Below are 17,149 nucleotides of genomic sequence, written 5' to 3'. Positions count from 1 at the left end.
CACCAGGGCACTTAGCCACCATCCTCGGGGAGGGGGGCGCTCAGACCCCACAGGGATTCCTAAGGTTGAAGGGGATTTCCTTCAAGTTTATTCCGGCCCATGACGACCCCATGAATAGGGCCTCATGGCAAGTGGCACTCAGAGGAAGCCCGCCATTGCCTTCCTCTGAGGCTGGCAGGCAGTGACTGGCCCTACACCACACTGGCTCTTCACAGTGGCATCACTAGCGGGAGTGCGGGGGGGTGCGGACCTCCGGCGTGTGCCCTCCCAGGTGCGTGGATGGGGGTGGCTGGTCTTGCGTGCGTGCGCGCGCACACACTCACCACGTGCTCCAGGCTGGCGGTGGGAGGCCTGTCCCAGCTTTACCGCCAGCGAGCAGGCGCCTGCTTTTGGTCTCGCCCGCCCGCCGCCAAGGAGGAGTTGGCATGGGGCAACGGCGCAGGGCGGGGCAGCTCTGGGTGTTACCCCCCTCAGGATGTCGCCCGGGTGCAATCTACACCCTCCGCACCCCGGTAGTGATGCCCCTCGCTCTTCATAAGGTAATCTGAATTTATTCCAAACTGCGGCTATTGAGATGAGCCAACTGTTCTTGCAAATACTACCACATGTAAGGGTTGTGGGCCTTCTTCTGGAGGGAGGGCGTGTAATAACCTTTTGAATCCTCAAGAACAGCTTTGAGGGTTTTCCAGTTATATACTTTCCAACTGTGGCCCCCTAGAGGAACCAACGGGCTCCTCTGTTGTTGTCCTGGCAATGCTCCCTGGGCCTACTTTTTCAGGCCTTTAAGAGAAAGAATCAGCTCTCTAAATGTCTTGGCCCAGATTACTCATGTCCTTGTCTGTTCTGAGGGGAAATATCTAATGTTTCCACAGGAACAAACCTGAAATACCTAAGATTTCTTCCCAGATATTTCACCCCTTATGTTTCCGAGGGAGGAGGGAACAGTCATAGCCAACCTGAAGGTTGACTAGGTTTAAGGGAGTCACTTTGTGTAACCCTTCCACATAAAGGGAACACACTAGGTCTTTGGATGACCTCCATCTGACATGATCTATAACCTTTCTCCAGTGAGTACACTACATGTATCCACAGCCCCATGCCTTGACCTAAGCACCTGACATCAGGGCTAGAACACAAGGAAGAGGGAATACCTTGTCACCTAAGCTTAGGCATCCCCAATCCCTCAAAAATCTTGATAAGCACCCTTTGTTCCAGCTGACAACCTCTGGGTAAAGGGGCCTCACTGTTGTTGCCGTAGCGGTGAATTCCAGCGTTCCCTGCCTACCTGGTTGTACCCAGGTGTTAATGCCAGCCAGCAGGATGAGAGATACGCAGACACAGGCTGTTAAGGTTTAAGAGTCTTTTACTAGACAGGATTTACAGACATGAACTTCTCTCTTCGCTTCTCCAATACAACCCCCACACAATTGCTTTCGCTTTCAAGGTTTATGTACATGTTCACTGCCCTTGCCAGTACATCTTCTGTGCGCTGACCTTGACAGTCCTGGATTCAGTATTAACCTCTTAAGTGTCAGTTCTTACTGTCTTTCTGGAAAACTCTATACTTAGTCTCCTGAGCGGCCTACAGTTCCCACCTTTTCCATAAAGACATTCCTTATTCAATTTCACTTTTCAACAATGTTTCATACGTTACATTTGTTTCATCACATGTACATTTCTTGTTACAATACATTGCATGTCATTGCACATTTACAGTCATTGCATACATCTATGCAGTGTTTAAGTCAACCACACCAAGCAAAGTAACCATGTTACAGAACTTTTCTTCGCATATGGGCTTGGTCATGATGTCTGCTAACATGTTCATAGTGTTACAGTACGTCAAGGCAATGAACCCGTTCTTTATGCTATCTCGCACGTGATGGTATCTGACGCTTATGTGTTTTGTGCGCTTGGTGTGCGCTTCTGACGTTGCGATCTTTATACATGTTTGGTTGTCTTCGTGTACTGTGATGGGCTTTCTAACCTCAATGCCCACTTCGTGCATGAGCAGCTCAAACCACTGTAGCTCATTGCACACACTCGATAAGCCAACATACTCGGCTTCTGAGCTTGAAGTAGCTACTACTGCCTGCTTTCTACTGCTCCAATCAATCACTGATCCGTGGAGCAGCACAACTATGCCAGTGGTTGATTTTCAGCTTGAGAGTTCACCAGCGTGGTCAGCATCTACATAACACTCCAAGCCCCCCTGGTCCTGCACAGAAAGCACCAACCCTTTCATACTCGAGCCCTGGAGGTATCTCAGCACCCTTTTCACACCTTACCAGTCTGCCTCAGAGGGTTTCTCCACCCTTCTACTCAAAATGCTTACAGCATTGCATATATCTGGGCATGAGACCTTAACCAGGTATTGTAGTTTGCCCAGTATATGTCTATATAGGGCCGGATCTGCGCATGGTGTTTCCTGTGTGTCCTGCTGAAATGCAACAGTCATTGGTGTTTTCACAGATTTGCAGTCTGACATTTCGCTTTCAGCAAGCAGCTGCTTTATTTTCCCTTCTTGTCTTAGCATGAAGCTACCATTGTCAGAACACACAATATCTGTTCCCAAATAGTGCTTTACCGGTCCTAAGCACTTTATATCCACATGCCTTCGCAGGCAATCGTGGAATTCTTTCTCCTCTTTTGCATCATGAAACATTTAGAGGATATCATCAACATAAACTGCGCAGTACGTGGTGCTTGTGCCCTTCGTTTTTACATATACACACGTGTCTGCTTTGCAACGTTTGAACCCCATTTCCTGTAACACTTTGTCCAGCTTTTCATTCCAACACCGAGCACTCTGGCGCAGACCATATAATGACTTGTGCAGTTTACATACCAGGCCTGGCTTGGTTACAAACCCCGGAGATTGCTCCATGTAAATTTCCTCCTTTAGATCCCCATGCAAAAACGCTGTGCCTATGTCATAGTGATTGACTTGCATGTGCTTTGTGGCTGCTATCTTCAGCAATATCCGCACAGACTCATGTTTTACGACTGGGGCAAAAACTGCATTGTAGTCTGTCCCATATTGCTGAGTAAATCCTTTAGCCACCAAGCACGCCCTGTATCTCAGCACCTCTCCCGAGCTGGTCCTCTTTCTTTTGAATACCCATTTGCATCCTATGGCTTTCTTCCCCATGGGAAGACTGCCCAGTGTCCATGTACCATTGTTTTCCATGGCTTGCAGTTCCTCCTGCATGGCTGCCTGCCATTTGGCTTGCTCAGTTACAGGCAACTGCCTGATCTCATCGATGGAAGTGGGTTCCTCCTCAGGTGCTTTTAAGGCAGCGGTGAATGCCGAACATGGCTCTGTCACCGGACATGTTACTGATGCACCTGTTGAGCTCTTGCATTTACTCTCCTTGTGCATCACCACAGTTTTATTCCCTCTCTTACTACACCTGAGGACACTCATGATTACCTGGAACAGTGAGTTTCTCATATGCCCCTTCATACAGATCTTATCTCCTTTCTGTATTTCACATTTCCCTTGTTTAAATGTGACAGTATACCCCATAGCATTCAGTTTCTGTACAGACATTGTTACATTCCAAACTTGGCACATACAATACATCAGTCATTATTGTATTCAATGTATTCAACTATACTGTACCTCGTCCCAACACTTGTCTTTGTGTGCCATCCGCCAGCACAACCACTTCTTCAACAGATTTTGACGTTTTAAACAAGTTTACGTCCTTCACCAAACTGTGTGTAGCTCCAGAATCGACAACAAACACAACATTAGAACATAAGAACATAAGAAGAGCCTGCTGGATCAGGCCAGTGGCCCATCTAGTCCAGCATCCTGTTCTCACAGTGGCCAACCAGGTGCCTGGGGGAAGCCCGCAAGCAGGACCCGAGTGCAAGAACACTCTCCCCTCCTGAGTCTTCCAGCAACTGGTTTTCAGAAGCATGCTGCCTCTGACTAGGGTGGCAGAGCACAGCCATCACAGCTAGTAGCCATTGATAGCCCTGTCCTCCATGAATTTGCCTAATCTTCTTTTAAAGCCATCCAAGCTGGTGGCCATTACTGCATCTTGTGGGAGCAAATTCCATAGTTTAACTATGCGCTGAGTAAAGAAGTACTTCCTTTTGTCTGTCCTGAATCTTCCAACATTCAGCTTCTTTGAATGTCCACGAGTTCTAGTATTATGAGAGAGGGAGAAGAACTTTTCTCTGTCCACTTTCTCAATGCCATGCATAATTTTATACACTTCTATCATGTCTCCTCTGACCCGCCTTTTCTCTAAACTAAAAAGCCCCAAATGCTGCAACCTTTCCTCGTAAGGGAGTCGCTCCATCCCCTTGATCATTCTGGTTGCCCTCTTCTGAACCTTTTCCAACTCTATAATATCCTTTTTGAGATGAGGTGACCAGAACTGTACACAGTATTCCAAATGCGGCCGCACCATAGATTTATACAACGGCATTATGATATCGGCTGTTTTATTTTCAATACCTTTCCTAATTATCGCTAGCATGGAATTTGCCTTTTTCACAGCTGCCGCACACTGGGTCGACATTTTCATCGTGCTGTCCACTACAACCCCGAGGTCTCTCTCCTGGTCGGTCACCGCCAGTTCAGACACCATGAGCGTATATGTGAAATTAAGATTTTTTGCTCCAATATGCATAATTTTACACTTGTTTATATTGAATTGCATTTGCCATTTTTCCGCCCATTCACTCAGTTTGGAGAGGTCTTTTTGGAGCTCTTCGCAATCACTTTTAGTTTTAACAACCCTGAACAATTTAGTGTCATCAGCAAACTTGGCCACTTCACTGCTCACTCCTAATTCTAGGTCATTAATGAACAAGTTGAAAAGTACAGGTCCCAATACCGATCCTTGAGGGACTCCACTTTCTACAGCCCTCCATTGGGAGAACTGTCCGTTGATTCCTACTCTCTGCTTTCTGCTTCTTAACCAATTCCTTATCCACAAGAGGACCTCTCCTCTTATTCCATGACTGCTAAGCTTCCTCAGAAGCCTTTGGTGAGGTACCTTGTCAAACGCTTTTTGAAAGTCTAAGTACACTATGTCCACTGGATCACCTCTATCTATATGCTTGTTGACACTCTCAAAGAATTCTAATAGGTTACTGAGACAGGACTTTCCCTTGCAGAAGCCATGCTGGTTCTGCTTCAGCAAGGCTTGCTCTTCTATGTGCTTAGTTAATCTAGCTTTAATAATACTTTCTACCAGTTTTCCAGGGACAGAAGTTAAGCTAACTGGCCTGTAATTTCTGGGATCCCCTCTGGATCCCTTTTTGAAGATTGGCGTTACATTTGCCACTTTCCAGTCCTCAGGCACGGAGGAGGACCCGAAGGACAAGTTACATATTTTAGTTAGCAGATCAGCAATTTCACATTTGAGTTCTTTGAGAACTCTCGGGTGGATGCCATCCGGGCCCGGTGATTTGTCAGTTTTTATATTGTCCATTAAGCTTAGAACTTCCTCTCTCGTTACCACTATTTGTCTCAGTTCCTCAGAATCCCTTCCTGCAAATGTTAGTTCAGGTTCAGGGATCTGCCCTATATCTTCCACTGTGAAGACAGATGCAAAGAATTCATTTAGCTTCTCTGCAATCTCCTTATCGTTCTTTAGTACACCTTTGACTCCCTTATCATCCAAGGGTCCAATCGCCTCCCTAGATGGTCTCCTGCTTTGAATGTATTTATAGAATTTTTTGTTGTTGGTTTTTATGTTCTTAGCAATGTGCTCCTCAAATTCTTTTTTAGCATCCCTTATTGTCTTCTTGCATTTCTTTTGCCGGAGTTTGTGTTCTTTTTTATTTTCTTCATTCGGACAAGACTTCCATTTTTTGAAGGAAGACTTTTTGCCTCTAAGAGCTTCCTTGACTTTGCTCGTTAACCATGCTGGCATCTTCTTGGCCCTGGCGGTACCTTTTCTGATCTGCGGTATGCACTCCAGTTGAGCTTCTAATATAGTGTTTTTAAACAACTTCCAAGCATTTTCGAGTGATGTGACCCTCTGGACTTTGTTTTTCAGCTTTCTTTTTACCAATCCCCTCATTTTTGCGAAGTTTCCTCTTTTGAAGTCAAATGTGACCGTGTTGGATTTTCTTGGCAATTGGCCAGTTACATGTATGTTTAATTTAATGGCACTGTCGTCACTGCTCCCAATCGGTTCAACAACACTTACATCTTGCACCAGGTCCCGGTCCCCACTGAGGATTAAGTCCAGGGTTGCCGTCCCTCTGGTCGGTTCCATGACCAACTGGTCTAGGGAATAGTCATTTAGAATATCTAGAAACTTTGCTTCTTTGTCATGACTGGAACACATATGCAGCCAGTCTATGTCCGGGTAGTTGAAGTCACCCATTACTACCACATTTCCTAGTTTGGATGCTTCCTCAATTTCATATCTCATCTCAAGGTCTCCCTGAGCATTTTGATCAGGGGGACGATAGATCGTTCCCAGTATTAAGTCCCTCCTGGGGCATGGTATCACCACCCACAACGATTCTGTGGAGGAGTCTGCCTCTTTTGGGGTTTCGAGCTTGCTGAATTCAATGCCTTCTTTCACGTATAGAGCGACTCCGCCACCAATACGTCCTTCCCTGTCCTTCCGATATAGTTTATATCCAGGGATAACCGTATCCCACTGGTTTTCTCCATTCCACCAGGTCTCGGTTATGCTCACTATATCAGTGCTCTCCTCTAAGACCAAGCACTCCAGTTCTCCCATCTTGGTTCGCAGGCTCCTAGCATTAGCGTACAGGCACTTGTAAGCAGTGTCTCTCTTCAAGTGTCTTTGGCACTTGTGGTTAGGCCTGTGGTAATTTTGCTCTTCTGAATTTATATCCTGTGCCCCTGCTCTCACAATGCCTACTTCTAGGCCTACCCCTTTTAAAATTTCATCATTTCTTTGGTTTTTATCCCAGGGGGAGGTTTATTCTGAACCGGACCTTTCTCAGCTCCTGTCGGGTTTCCCCCCTCAGTCAGTTTAAAAGCTGCTCTGCTACCTTTTTAATTTTAAGTGCCAGCAGTCTGGTTCCATTCTGGTTCAAGTGGAGCCCGTCCCTTTTGTACAGGCCCGGCTTGTCCCAAAATGTTCCCCAGTGCCTAACAAATCCAAACCCTTCCACCCGACACCATCGTCTCATCCACGCATTGAGACTGCGAAGCTGGGCCTGTCTGGCTGGTCCTGCGCGTGGAACCGGTAGCATTTCAGAGAAAGCCACCACATTGTCTCTGTTCTCACAGCTATCCGGTTTACAAGTGTCAGCTCTCACCATCTGCACACTGCTCGGCTTTCTGCCTCTGCCTTTCTGCTTCAGTGCACAGTCCCTTTGCAGATGTGTTTTCGAACCACACAAATAACACGTTTTATGTCCAAACAATCTTGCTTCTGTCTCCTGGCAGTTTATTTTCCTGCTTTCTCTTTGCTCTGTTTTTCCTCCGGTTTTTCTTCTTCTCTCCCACTTCTGGAGAAGTTTACCGGCAATGTAATCCTCCGTCAAACCAGCGTCTGGCATGGCTTCTAACGAGCTCACTAAATTATCCCAAGATGCGTCCAAGGAAGACAGGATAACATACACTTTCTGCAACTCTGTGTGTTCGATATTTCGCTCCTGCAGCTCAGCAAAAAGTCTCTTAAATTCCATCAGATGCTCAGACATGGTTCTGTTCTCAGCCAGTTTCATCTGATACAGCTTTCGAGCCAAATATATTTTGCTACTGGCTGTCTGTTGGACATGAACTGCATTCAAAGCTGTCCACATACGTTTCGCTGTTGGCAGTTCTTTTACATGTAACAACTGAGAGTCGCTTAACGCCAATATAATAAATGCTCTTGCCTTTTCGTCCATGCATATCCACGCTTGCTGAGGAGCTCCCGGTGGGTCGTCTTCTATCACCTGCCATAAATCTTCTTTTGTTAAGAAAGCTTGCATTCTTAGTCTCCAGCTTGAATAATTACGTTCAGTTAGCCTCTCCATAGGAATACCGGCTGAAAGTGAAACTGCCATCTCTGCAGCACACTTTTCTCTCCGCCGTCTTGATCAAGCACTCAGCCACTCTCCGCTCCTTCCCAAGCATCTGGCTTGCTGGCTTCTTGCCTGGTCTGTTTGCCCCAGCTCCGGGCTATTCTTTTGCCCCTGTGGCTCTACTTGGCTGGGTAGGCTGGGCCCATAACCCTTGTTGTTGCCATAGCAGTGAATTCCAGCGTTCCCTGCCTACCTGGTTGTACCCAGGTGTTAATGCCAGCCAGCAGGATGAGAGATATGCAGACACAGGCCGTTAAGGTTTAAGAGTCTTTTACTAGACAGGATTTACAGACATGAACTTCTCCCTTCGCTTCTCCAATACAACCCCCACACAATTGCTTTCGCTTTCAAGGTTTATGTACATGTTCACTGCCCTTGCCAGCACATCTTCTGTGCGCTGACCTTGACAGTCCTGGATACAGTATTAACCTCTTAAGTGTCAGTTCTTACTGTCTTTCTGGAAAACTCTATAAGTCTCCTGAGCGGCCTACACTCACATCAACCATCAAGGCAGAAACCAGGGAAAGCTAGACCAATTCAAAAACATCATGAAGAGAACCCACTCAGCCCTGCAGACAGTACTAAAGGGGTGTAGGAAAATAAACCACCACTGTGGGCTGTTTGGCAGGAGCAGAAGGGAACATTTTTATTTTATTTTATGCCCTGTGGCCAGGAACTGAGACAAGGGCTCAGGTGCCACAGGCTGTTCCTTAATTTACCGGAAAAACTGCCTGGCCAGAGCCAAGGAGCCAGGGGTAAAATATCAGGTGTGGATTCCAATTTGTCCCCTGAAAACTTAGAACAGAAGCAGCCTCAGATTTCTGGTTCCACGAGAACTGGGTACAAACTGCTGGGACAAATTGCTGGAGGAGCTCAAAGGGTGAGATCCCACAAAATGGCTGCCAAAAGAAGATCTGTGGGATTTCTTCCAAATATAGCTTGTAGCTCTGAGTTGCCCTGGCTTGTATGTCTCCTTCATGTAGGATATCTCCCCCAAGGGCGAGGGCCCTTAATATCCTGGAAATATATATAACATCTAACCAGGATAGAGACTAGGATCCTTGCTGCAAACACGAAATGCTTCTTTGCCTATTTATTAGACAGCTTTGATTTACATGGGAATGCCCATTCTGCATCCCACACATCATCACAAGCCTGAGGACAATAACCAGCTTCACACCAGTTGACGAAAAGCCTTTTTAGCTCCCACTGAATTTGACTGGGCACGGGCATCATCTTCCCCCTCAGTTTCTGAGAAGTACAGCACTCTGCGCGTCTTCAGAAGAAAGAATTGAAAAACCTCTAGGGCAAAGAGCCTAGGTTGCGCGTGGGTCACCTCTAGATCCTTTCCTGATGACTCCGCCTCTTCCCTGTCAGGTTCAGGTGAATCATCCAAATCAGACAGTGCCCCCTGTTGGCCATACCTGCTTGGGCGACTATCCTTGTACCTGCAACCCCTGGACCATAGTGGGTATGGGGTATGCATTTGTCTGAGCATCCGATCAGTCCTATTGACTCATAACGCCCTCTACCAGTCCACTGTGTCCATTGAGATCCTTGTCTCCCTCCATGGGCGCTGCCTGAACCCCCCCCTTGCACAATATGACAGGGAATGGGAGTATGTCATCCAGGTGGATGTCAGGGGGTGTGCCACTCCGGCTGATGGCTAGGGTAGAATGAGAGGGGGATCTGGTATAGCTGTAGCGCTATGGCAAACTGCTATATCTCCTCTCCCTGCGTGAGTCGCTAGAGTGACATCTGCGCCTCCTTGGATCGCCTACTTGAGAGCCTGCCCCGCTTACTTTTAAGGGCATGGTGAATGGGGCCACTGATTTCAAAGAAGATAAACTCCTTGACCCCAGACATGAACGTAAGAATGGGGGGGTGGAATTTCCATACCTTCAGCAGGAATACTCACCCCCTGCTGCCCCTGCTTGGGGTTGGGGAGAGTGCAGGCTGATAGCTTGTTGAGCCTTGCGCTGGCAGCTCACAAGAATCCATCACGTCTCCCGTGTGACAGAAGTCTTGGTGGGAGAACAAGGAAGAGGCAGGCAAAGCCATAAAGTGGCGGCCGCAGCTGTTCTCTGCCTAGGAAAAATGTGCAGGAAACTGCTGCAATGGCGAACTGCTGTAGCAGGTGCCGCTGAACCCCCTGCTGCTGTGCACGATCCGATTTTGGGGTAGATACCCCCCCCAGGCAGCACACCTCACTGGTTCTTCTACTTGGAAGGGGGGGGAGCTGGATCCCGCTCAGCACGAGTGTGGCGAAAACGCGGCTCCACAGAGCAAGAAGTCAGTCTCCCTTCAAAAGTGGCTGCTGCTGTTGCTAAAGCACTGTGGCTAGCCACACTCCGTTGCTCTCAAGAACGCCTCACACGGCACCAAACTGCCCAGCTGGACTGAACGATCCTCCCAAACCCCGGACCCACGATGTGAAGGCGGAAGGGGAAAAGAAAACACTAAAGGATGGAGACAGAAGAGAGAAATAGCTAACATGAAGGAGAGGAGAATGACTGAAAGCAGAAAGAACAGAAAAAACAGCAAAAAAAAGAGGTAAAGAAGTTCTGAGCAGAGAGAAGAAAAGACCCAACCTTCACAGACCGCAGGCAGGGCCGGTCTGGAGGGTAGGATGACTCCCCCCCCCCCCGGAGAGGAGACTAAGAAGTTTCTAGACTCTGCCTGTCACGACCAGTAGCAGGAACCAGGAATGTCATCCAGCACTATCTAGCAAATTAACCCCTAGGGTAAAGTTTACTCTTGGGTTCCAATGGGCTGCCTTTATCATTTTCTACTGGGCTATTTTGTGTACAGAGGGAATATATTGTGGGGAGTACAAAACCAGAAAAAGCGTACTCTAGTGCTCTTTGTCAATAGAATTTATTATATAGGCAAAATTATTTTTCCTAATTCTGTTTTGAAAAGTAGGTGGATTGGTTTCACTTCCCCATTCATTTCAATAGGAGTTAATTAGAAGGTTTGAGTGCAGTCATATGGGGAGAGGGATGGGGAGTGATGTGCTACTTTCAAACCCCTGCTGGCTTAGGCCTGCCGAAGTGGGAAGTCAAGTGGTGGTGGACTTCCACCCTTTTCCTCAACCCCCCTCCTTTTTTTGTTTCCTTTGGGAGGAAAATTAGTTGTGTCTGCCTGAGGCTGGTATGGAAAGCAGCCCTTCTCTTGGAACACCTTGTTTTGGATCCTAGTGCCAGCTACCACTGGTAGGAACATCAGTAGTGGTAATTTATGCCCATGAAGCTTTCTGTGGGCATAGCAGGGGCCTGTGTAGCGAACGTGGGTTCTCCACTGGCAGAGCTCTGCAGCACTAGAGAAGGGGCACTTCTACTGTATGCAATCCTCACCTCCTCTAGCCAACAGATCTGGTTTATAGGATTGTTCTGCTTGTAAGTTAAATGTAATTAAAAATAATAATAAAGTGGAGGACAGGAGATGGAACATTGCAGGACAACTTATCTCTGAAGTGTACATGGAATATTAAGTGGTTGAGGTTTGCTTAATTTTTTTTTTACAAATATTTCAAACAGCAAACCCATGGTGTAGAAGGGTTGACATAGTTTTCCACTTCAATTTTCAACTTACGCAGGTATTTATATATTCTGTTGGGGTAATACAAAGAGAAAGCAAACATATTCTTCTCTGTTTTTTTTCCTCAGACAAAGACTGCAATAGAAGATCTCAGAGATAAACACCAAAAAATACCAGGTAGCATACTACGAGCACTATTGGAGCGGTTTGATAAGCATCCAAGGGATGATTAATGGGATAATACTTTTGAAATTTCCCCCTAAACACTTTATAAAATACGCATATAAAATATGCATTCTCTGAAAACAGTTTACTAACTATACATTGCAGTAATTTTTGTTTATATTAGCTTCTCTTTTGATGAAGAAACATGGCTGGTATAGAGGTGGCATCTTTTGCTTAAAAGGTGTTTTGAGTTTTTGCTTGCCAATTCCAGGCATTCTTGGATGAAATACATTTTATTGATCCATTTGATTTGGAATTTTGGCCCAGTTTTGTCACTGAAACTGCCTTGATCACTCTGAGGGATGATCTTTGCTGGGAAGAGACAGGAAGAATTCAACTCCGGTGATTCTCCTGGAGCTCTTGCCAGCTTCTGATTCCATTGTATCCTTCCATTCAAGTTACAGGTGGGCAGCACTGCTCTTCTGCTCATTCCAGCTTGGCATACCAGGTACAGTTCTACCTACATAAAGAGTCTGACTTCAGTGATCCATGCCCTGGTAACTTCCCATTTGGATTACTGCAATGCATTGTATGTGGGACTACCTTTGAAAACAGTCCAGAAACTTTAGCTGGTACCCAGTTCCAGTTGATATTTTGTATAATAATCTTCACCGGATCCCAGTCTGTTTCTGGGCCTAAATCAAAGTGCTGTTTTGTATATCTTTAACATATGAACCTAAGAAGAGTCTGCTGGATCAGGCCAATGACCCATCTAGTCCAGCATCCTGTTTTCACAGTGGTCAACCAGATGCCTATGAGAAGTTTGAAACCAGGACCTGAGCACAACAGGACACTCCCCTTCATGCCCCTTAGAGCTCTTCTTGCTTTGGAACCTTGGTATCTGACGGCTGACCTCATTCCATATCTATCCACCAGAACCCTAAGATCATCATGTGTAACCATTTTCTGAATGCTCCCACCTGGTGAGGAACAGTGGGTGGTGTTATGAAATGTCCAGTTTACATGTAAGCTCAGAGTTCTCACATATACCCTGACATCCATGTTTAGAACCCTGTTAGATGTTGAGAGCTGGGCATGACCTGAAACTGGCATTCTTAAGGGTTTATGGAGTCAAAGAATATCATCAGTTGATTATTCAAACAATTTATTGTTTAAAAAGGTTATAATCAGTTGACACAGACTTTCATAAGCAATACACTAATAATAGACTAAATTTAAAAGAATTTAACCTCCCTGCAAACAAATAAGAATGAATGCTCATTGATTAGCCAACATCATCTAATCTCTCTGCAAACAAATCAGGATGAATACTCAATAAACAGGTAATCTGGAAGCACCCTTTTGTAAGGAAAAGAGAAGGGCGTGTTAGCTGAAACTCGAAGACGGGGATTTGGCTGAAGGGGTGAAACTGATATCAGAAGGAAAATGGATGTTGATTAGAAAAGAAGCAATTTTGGATAGTGATTTTGTGGGGCTTTGGGGAACTTTAGGGCAAGAATCAAAAGAAAGCAGGCAAGAGACTTTGAGGCAAGCCAGAGGATGGTCTGTGAGTGAAATAAAAGTTCTATTTTTGCAAAAGAGCCATAGTGGGGTAGTTCTGAGAAGCAAGGGAAGCAGAATGTGAGGTTTTGGGGTAAGACACCCAAGAAAGAAGGAAAGAGTACACCCAAGGAAAGAAAGAGCGGATCACCCCAAGGAGGAGGAGGAAGAGGGAAGGTCCACAGGAGGGTTTCTGTGCAGGGGAATGAGGTGGTCTTGGTATTCAAAATGTTCCTAGTTGCTAAGGCAAAAAGCTGCTGTTTTTTATGCCTGAGATGGGGATGGGTGAGTTAATGATGAAAATGAAAGTAAAGTAAAAACCAAAAATCCAGTTTTCCTGTCTTTATCGAAGTCAGAATGTCTGTATGACTGGGTTCAGAGATGATACTGACTGTAGAGCCTGCCCCAATAGGAAGGTAAAAATTGACAGGAACTATAACCATACCTATTGGTCGCATCTAAATTGAGAACTTAATTTTCCAGTTTAATGAGCAATCCAAGAAGGGGAGAGAAAACTAGGGATTAAGGTAGGAAACAATAGGGTACCACAGAGGTAATGACTGTGTCTCAAGTAGGTGCTATTTCAGAGTTCATGCTTCACTTGGCTTTTTGTGATGGTGCGGGCTCCTCTGTGTCTTCCGGTGGCCAAAATTTCAGCCTTCCATTCCATGCCAAGCTACTGGTACCAAAATTAAATTGCTCTCATAGTAGTGTCCGTGAGAAACGGTCTATTCAAAACTGGCCCCTTGGCCATGGAATGCCAATACACATTTATAGGCCTTCCTAATTCCTATATCATTGCATTACGTCTTACCTCCAGCTCTCCTCTTAACCTTTCCCTGCCACTGCCAAGTTCCTATCTTTCTTCCTTGCTTGCTGTCCAGAATATCCATCCTCCTTCCGTTAGACTTTGATGCACTCGACAGCAGAACAGCCTTTTCAATAGCTTCAGTGTACTTTCTGGTTCTTCCCACAACTGGTAAGATTCAGGTTGCCCTGTCAACTCACCCTCTGGCTTAGGGGTGCTGCTGTTTAATAGCAGGTTGATCCCTAGTAAGACATCTACAGCCCACAATTAAATTATGGATGAGGGGGCTGATTTGGCGTATATCACTGAGACCTGGGGGGATGAGCAGGGAAGAACTGATCTGATCCAGCAGTAGTGGGCTGCAGCACGGGTAGGGCTGCCTTCTGACCTGGTTCCCCAATGTTGTGTGCTGCTGTGTTGGTTAAGTGGGAGGGGCAAGGCAGCAGGGAGTTCAGCACAGTGTGGGAACAGCAACTGAGCCAATGCGATGCTCCCAGTGATGTGCCTGAAGTGTGCCAAGCTCCTTGCCGCCCTGCCCCTCCCCCTCTGCATAACTGGTGGTCAGCAATGCAGCCCACCCATGCTGCTCCACTGATTGCTACAGGGCCCAACTCTGTCTGCCTAGATATGCCTTTCAGTCTCAACACAGGCTAGAAGGTTGGGGAGAGGGATTCACTGAGGAATCAATCATGGTGTCCAGCTGGATTGTCTCTGTGGTTGGGAATTGGAGGCATGGTCATACCATGGTTCCATTCCAACCTTACAGGGTCAGTCATTAGAGAGTTTGGAGTGAGATATCATCAGTATCCTGATGAAATGGCTCTATTTATCTCTCTAGTTGGAGACAGATGAGGATATGCAGGTGATAGACCTGTGCTTGGTTTTCAGTAACGGACTGAATGAGGGAAAATAACTGAAGTTGAATCCTGACAGAACAGAGGCATTGTAGCTGGGCAGTTCCCATGTCTGGGAATTAGAGATACAGCCTATTCTGGTGAGGTTTCCCTCCTCTTGAAGGAGCAGGTACATGGTCTGGAGTACTCCTGGATCCAGCATTGTCACTTGAGGCCCAAGTGGCCTCAGTGGCATGGAGTGCCCTTTTCCAGTTTCAGCTGGATCACCAGCAATGACTGTTCCTGTGCAGGAATAGCTTTGCCATGGTGACCCAAGCTCTGGTAATTCCCCGTTTGAATTACCATAATGTGTTGTACGTATAGCTGTCCTTGAAAATGTCTTGGAAGATTCCATTAGTGCAGAATGCCACTGCCAGAAGGTTTTGTGGTTCAGCAACTGTAATCATGTTACACTGATTCTGAAGGTGTTACATTGGCTGGCTGGCTGTTTTTAGGCCAAATTCAAATTCCTGGTGCTTTTCTCTAATACCCTAAATGGCTTGGGATGAAATACCTGAAGGATCACCTCTCATTACATCATTCTGTCTGTGTCTTTAAGATCTTAGGAGGAGGGTTTTCTCTGTATTCCATCACAGAGTGAAGTGTGTTGTATGTTAACATGGGAGAAAGCTGTTTCTGTGGTGGTGTTCTGTTTGTGGAATGCCCTCCCCTTAAAAGTACAACTGGTGCCAACATTGCTATCTTTTGGGCACCAAATTAAGACCTGTCTGTTTAGCCAAGCATTTTAAGTGTTTATACAGTTGGTGTTGGTTAGTTTACTCTGGTTTTAACTGTTCCTATTAAATGATGAGGTTTTTTATGTTATTTTAATCATGCATTGTAAATAAATAAATAATATAGCTCTGGATTCCCACTGCACTTCCAGCTATCAGGGTTTTTTTGTATAATAAATGTGTCTGATACATCACAATGGCCTGTGAAATCAGAAATATGGTAATTATATAGAATGAAATCAAGAATAGTTATACCAACTATATAACACCTGTGATGTTGAAGTGAAGCACAGTGATCAGTGTTGTGGTCACTTCAGCTAATATGACCAGATTATAATAGAGTTGTAAACGCTGGTAGCATGAGTCTTTTAGAGATCATCACCATGTAACCTAAGTTATGCAGAATGTTTTTAAGTACAAAATAAAATGAATGTTTTTCATAGTACAAAGCCAATATATACCACTCTGGGATCTGTAAGGATGAAGGGCAGTTTATAATAGTTAAAATTAAAAATTAATTTTAATAATAAATAAATAAATAAAACAAACATTTCTCCAAGTTACTTATTGAACTCAACTTAAACAATATGCATTGTGTTTAGGATCCAAGGTTACAAACAGCTGGAAACACGTCATGAATTGCACTGAAATTGCAGTGTGTAATTACATAACTAATTATGCTAGTTTTGGCCATAGTGGATAGAAAGATGTAAGATGTAGCAGAAGCTGAACTGTAGCAGAATGGAAACAGTGCTGTTTATGATAAACATAGGACAGGATGGAAATCGCCTCCTTGCATCTGTAGTCTGAGTATGACTGCTGCTGAAACAACATCTGACCTCTGCTCTTATGCAGTCTCCAGCCTGAGCCCTGCATGCCATGATGTGACTCTTGATTACTCATCATACAATGAAGACCCAACTGCCCAGAGCCAGGGGACCAGGGGGAGCAAACAGAGCCCCCCCAACTATTGCATAAATCTTGAACGTCTGGTGGCCAAGAAGAGATCACAGCAGGCCTTCCTCTCGGGAATGCGCTGAAAGAACCTTCAGCATGCTTCCCTGCTTCATCTACAGCAGAGGAGCACCTGTTCAAGATGGAGGTTGAATGACCCTTCTAAGAGCATTGCTATCAAAAGGTCCAGGCCCAGCCAGCTAGGCAGTGAAGGAGCACAGTTCTTGGTGGTAGCTTCTTCATGTCTTGTTCATAAGATTGCCTGGAATATATCATAGGGGAAACCTCAGACATAATTTACCATGTATTTCAACATTTTAAAACACACAACCATGTGGAGGATCTGCTCCAACCATGTGCTTTTCAAGTAACTGGAAATATACAAAAGTAGGAATGAAGAAAAATAAACACTGCCTTTTCATGCAGGCAGATAGTATAGAGGGATAATATGAGTCAGAGGCAAACCACTC

General features: G+C 45.5%; 1 protein-coding gene across 4 annotated transcripts in view; it reads left to right on the top strand.

Moving 5' to 3' along the window:
• Positions 1-16,211, top strand: part of LOC133371466 (monoacylglycerol/Diacylglycerol O-acyltransferase-like) — a 41,510-nt gene extending 25,299 nt beyond the window's left edge. For 3 of the 4 annotated variants that reach the window (XM_061598943.1, XM_061598951.1, XM_061598958.1), the window contains 2 exons: positions 11,694-11,742; positions 12,189-16,211. In XM_061598943.1, coding sequence (XP_061454927.1) covers positions 11,694-11,742; positions 12,189-12,457 — 318 coding nt within the window. In that variant the 3' untranslated portion in view covers positions 12,458-16,211. Of the gene's footprint in view, positions 1-11,693 lie in introns of all 4 variants that reach the window. The other variant, XM_061598969.1, reaches the window with a different exon arrangement.
• The last annotated feature ends 938 nt before the right edge of the window (positions 16,212-17,149 follow it).

Source organism: Rhineura floridana, chromosome 1, assembly GCF_030035675.1.
Source record: "Rhineura floridana isolate rRhiFlo1 chromosome 1, rRhiFlo1.hap2, whole genome shotgun sequence".
NCBI classification, from domain to species: domain Eukaryota; kingdom Metazoa; phylum Chordata; class Lepidosauria; order Squamata; family Rhineuridae; genus Rhineura; species Rhineura floridana.
Note: the sequence above shows the minus strand (reverse complement) of the source record. Positions and strands in the feature narration are given on the sequence as shown.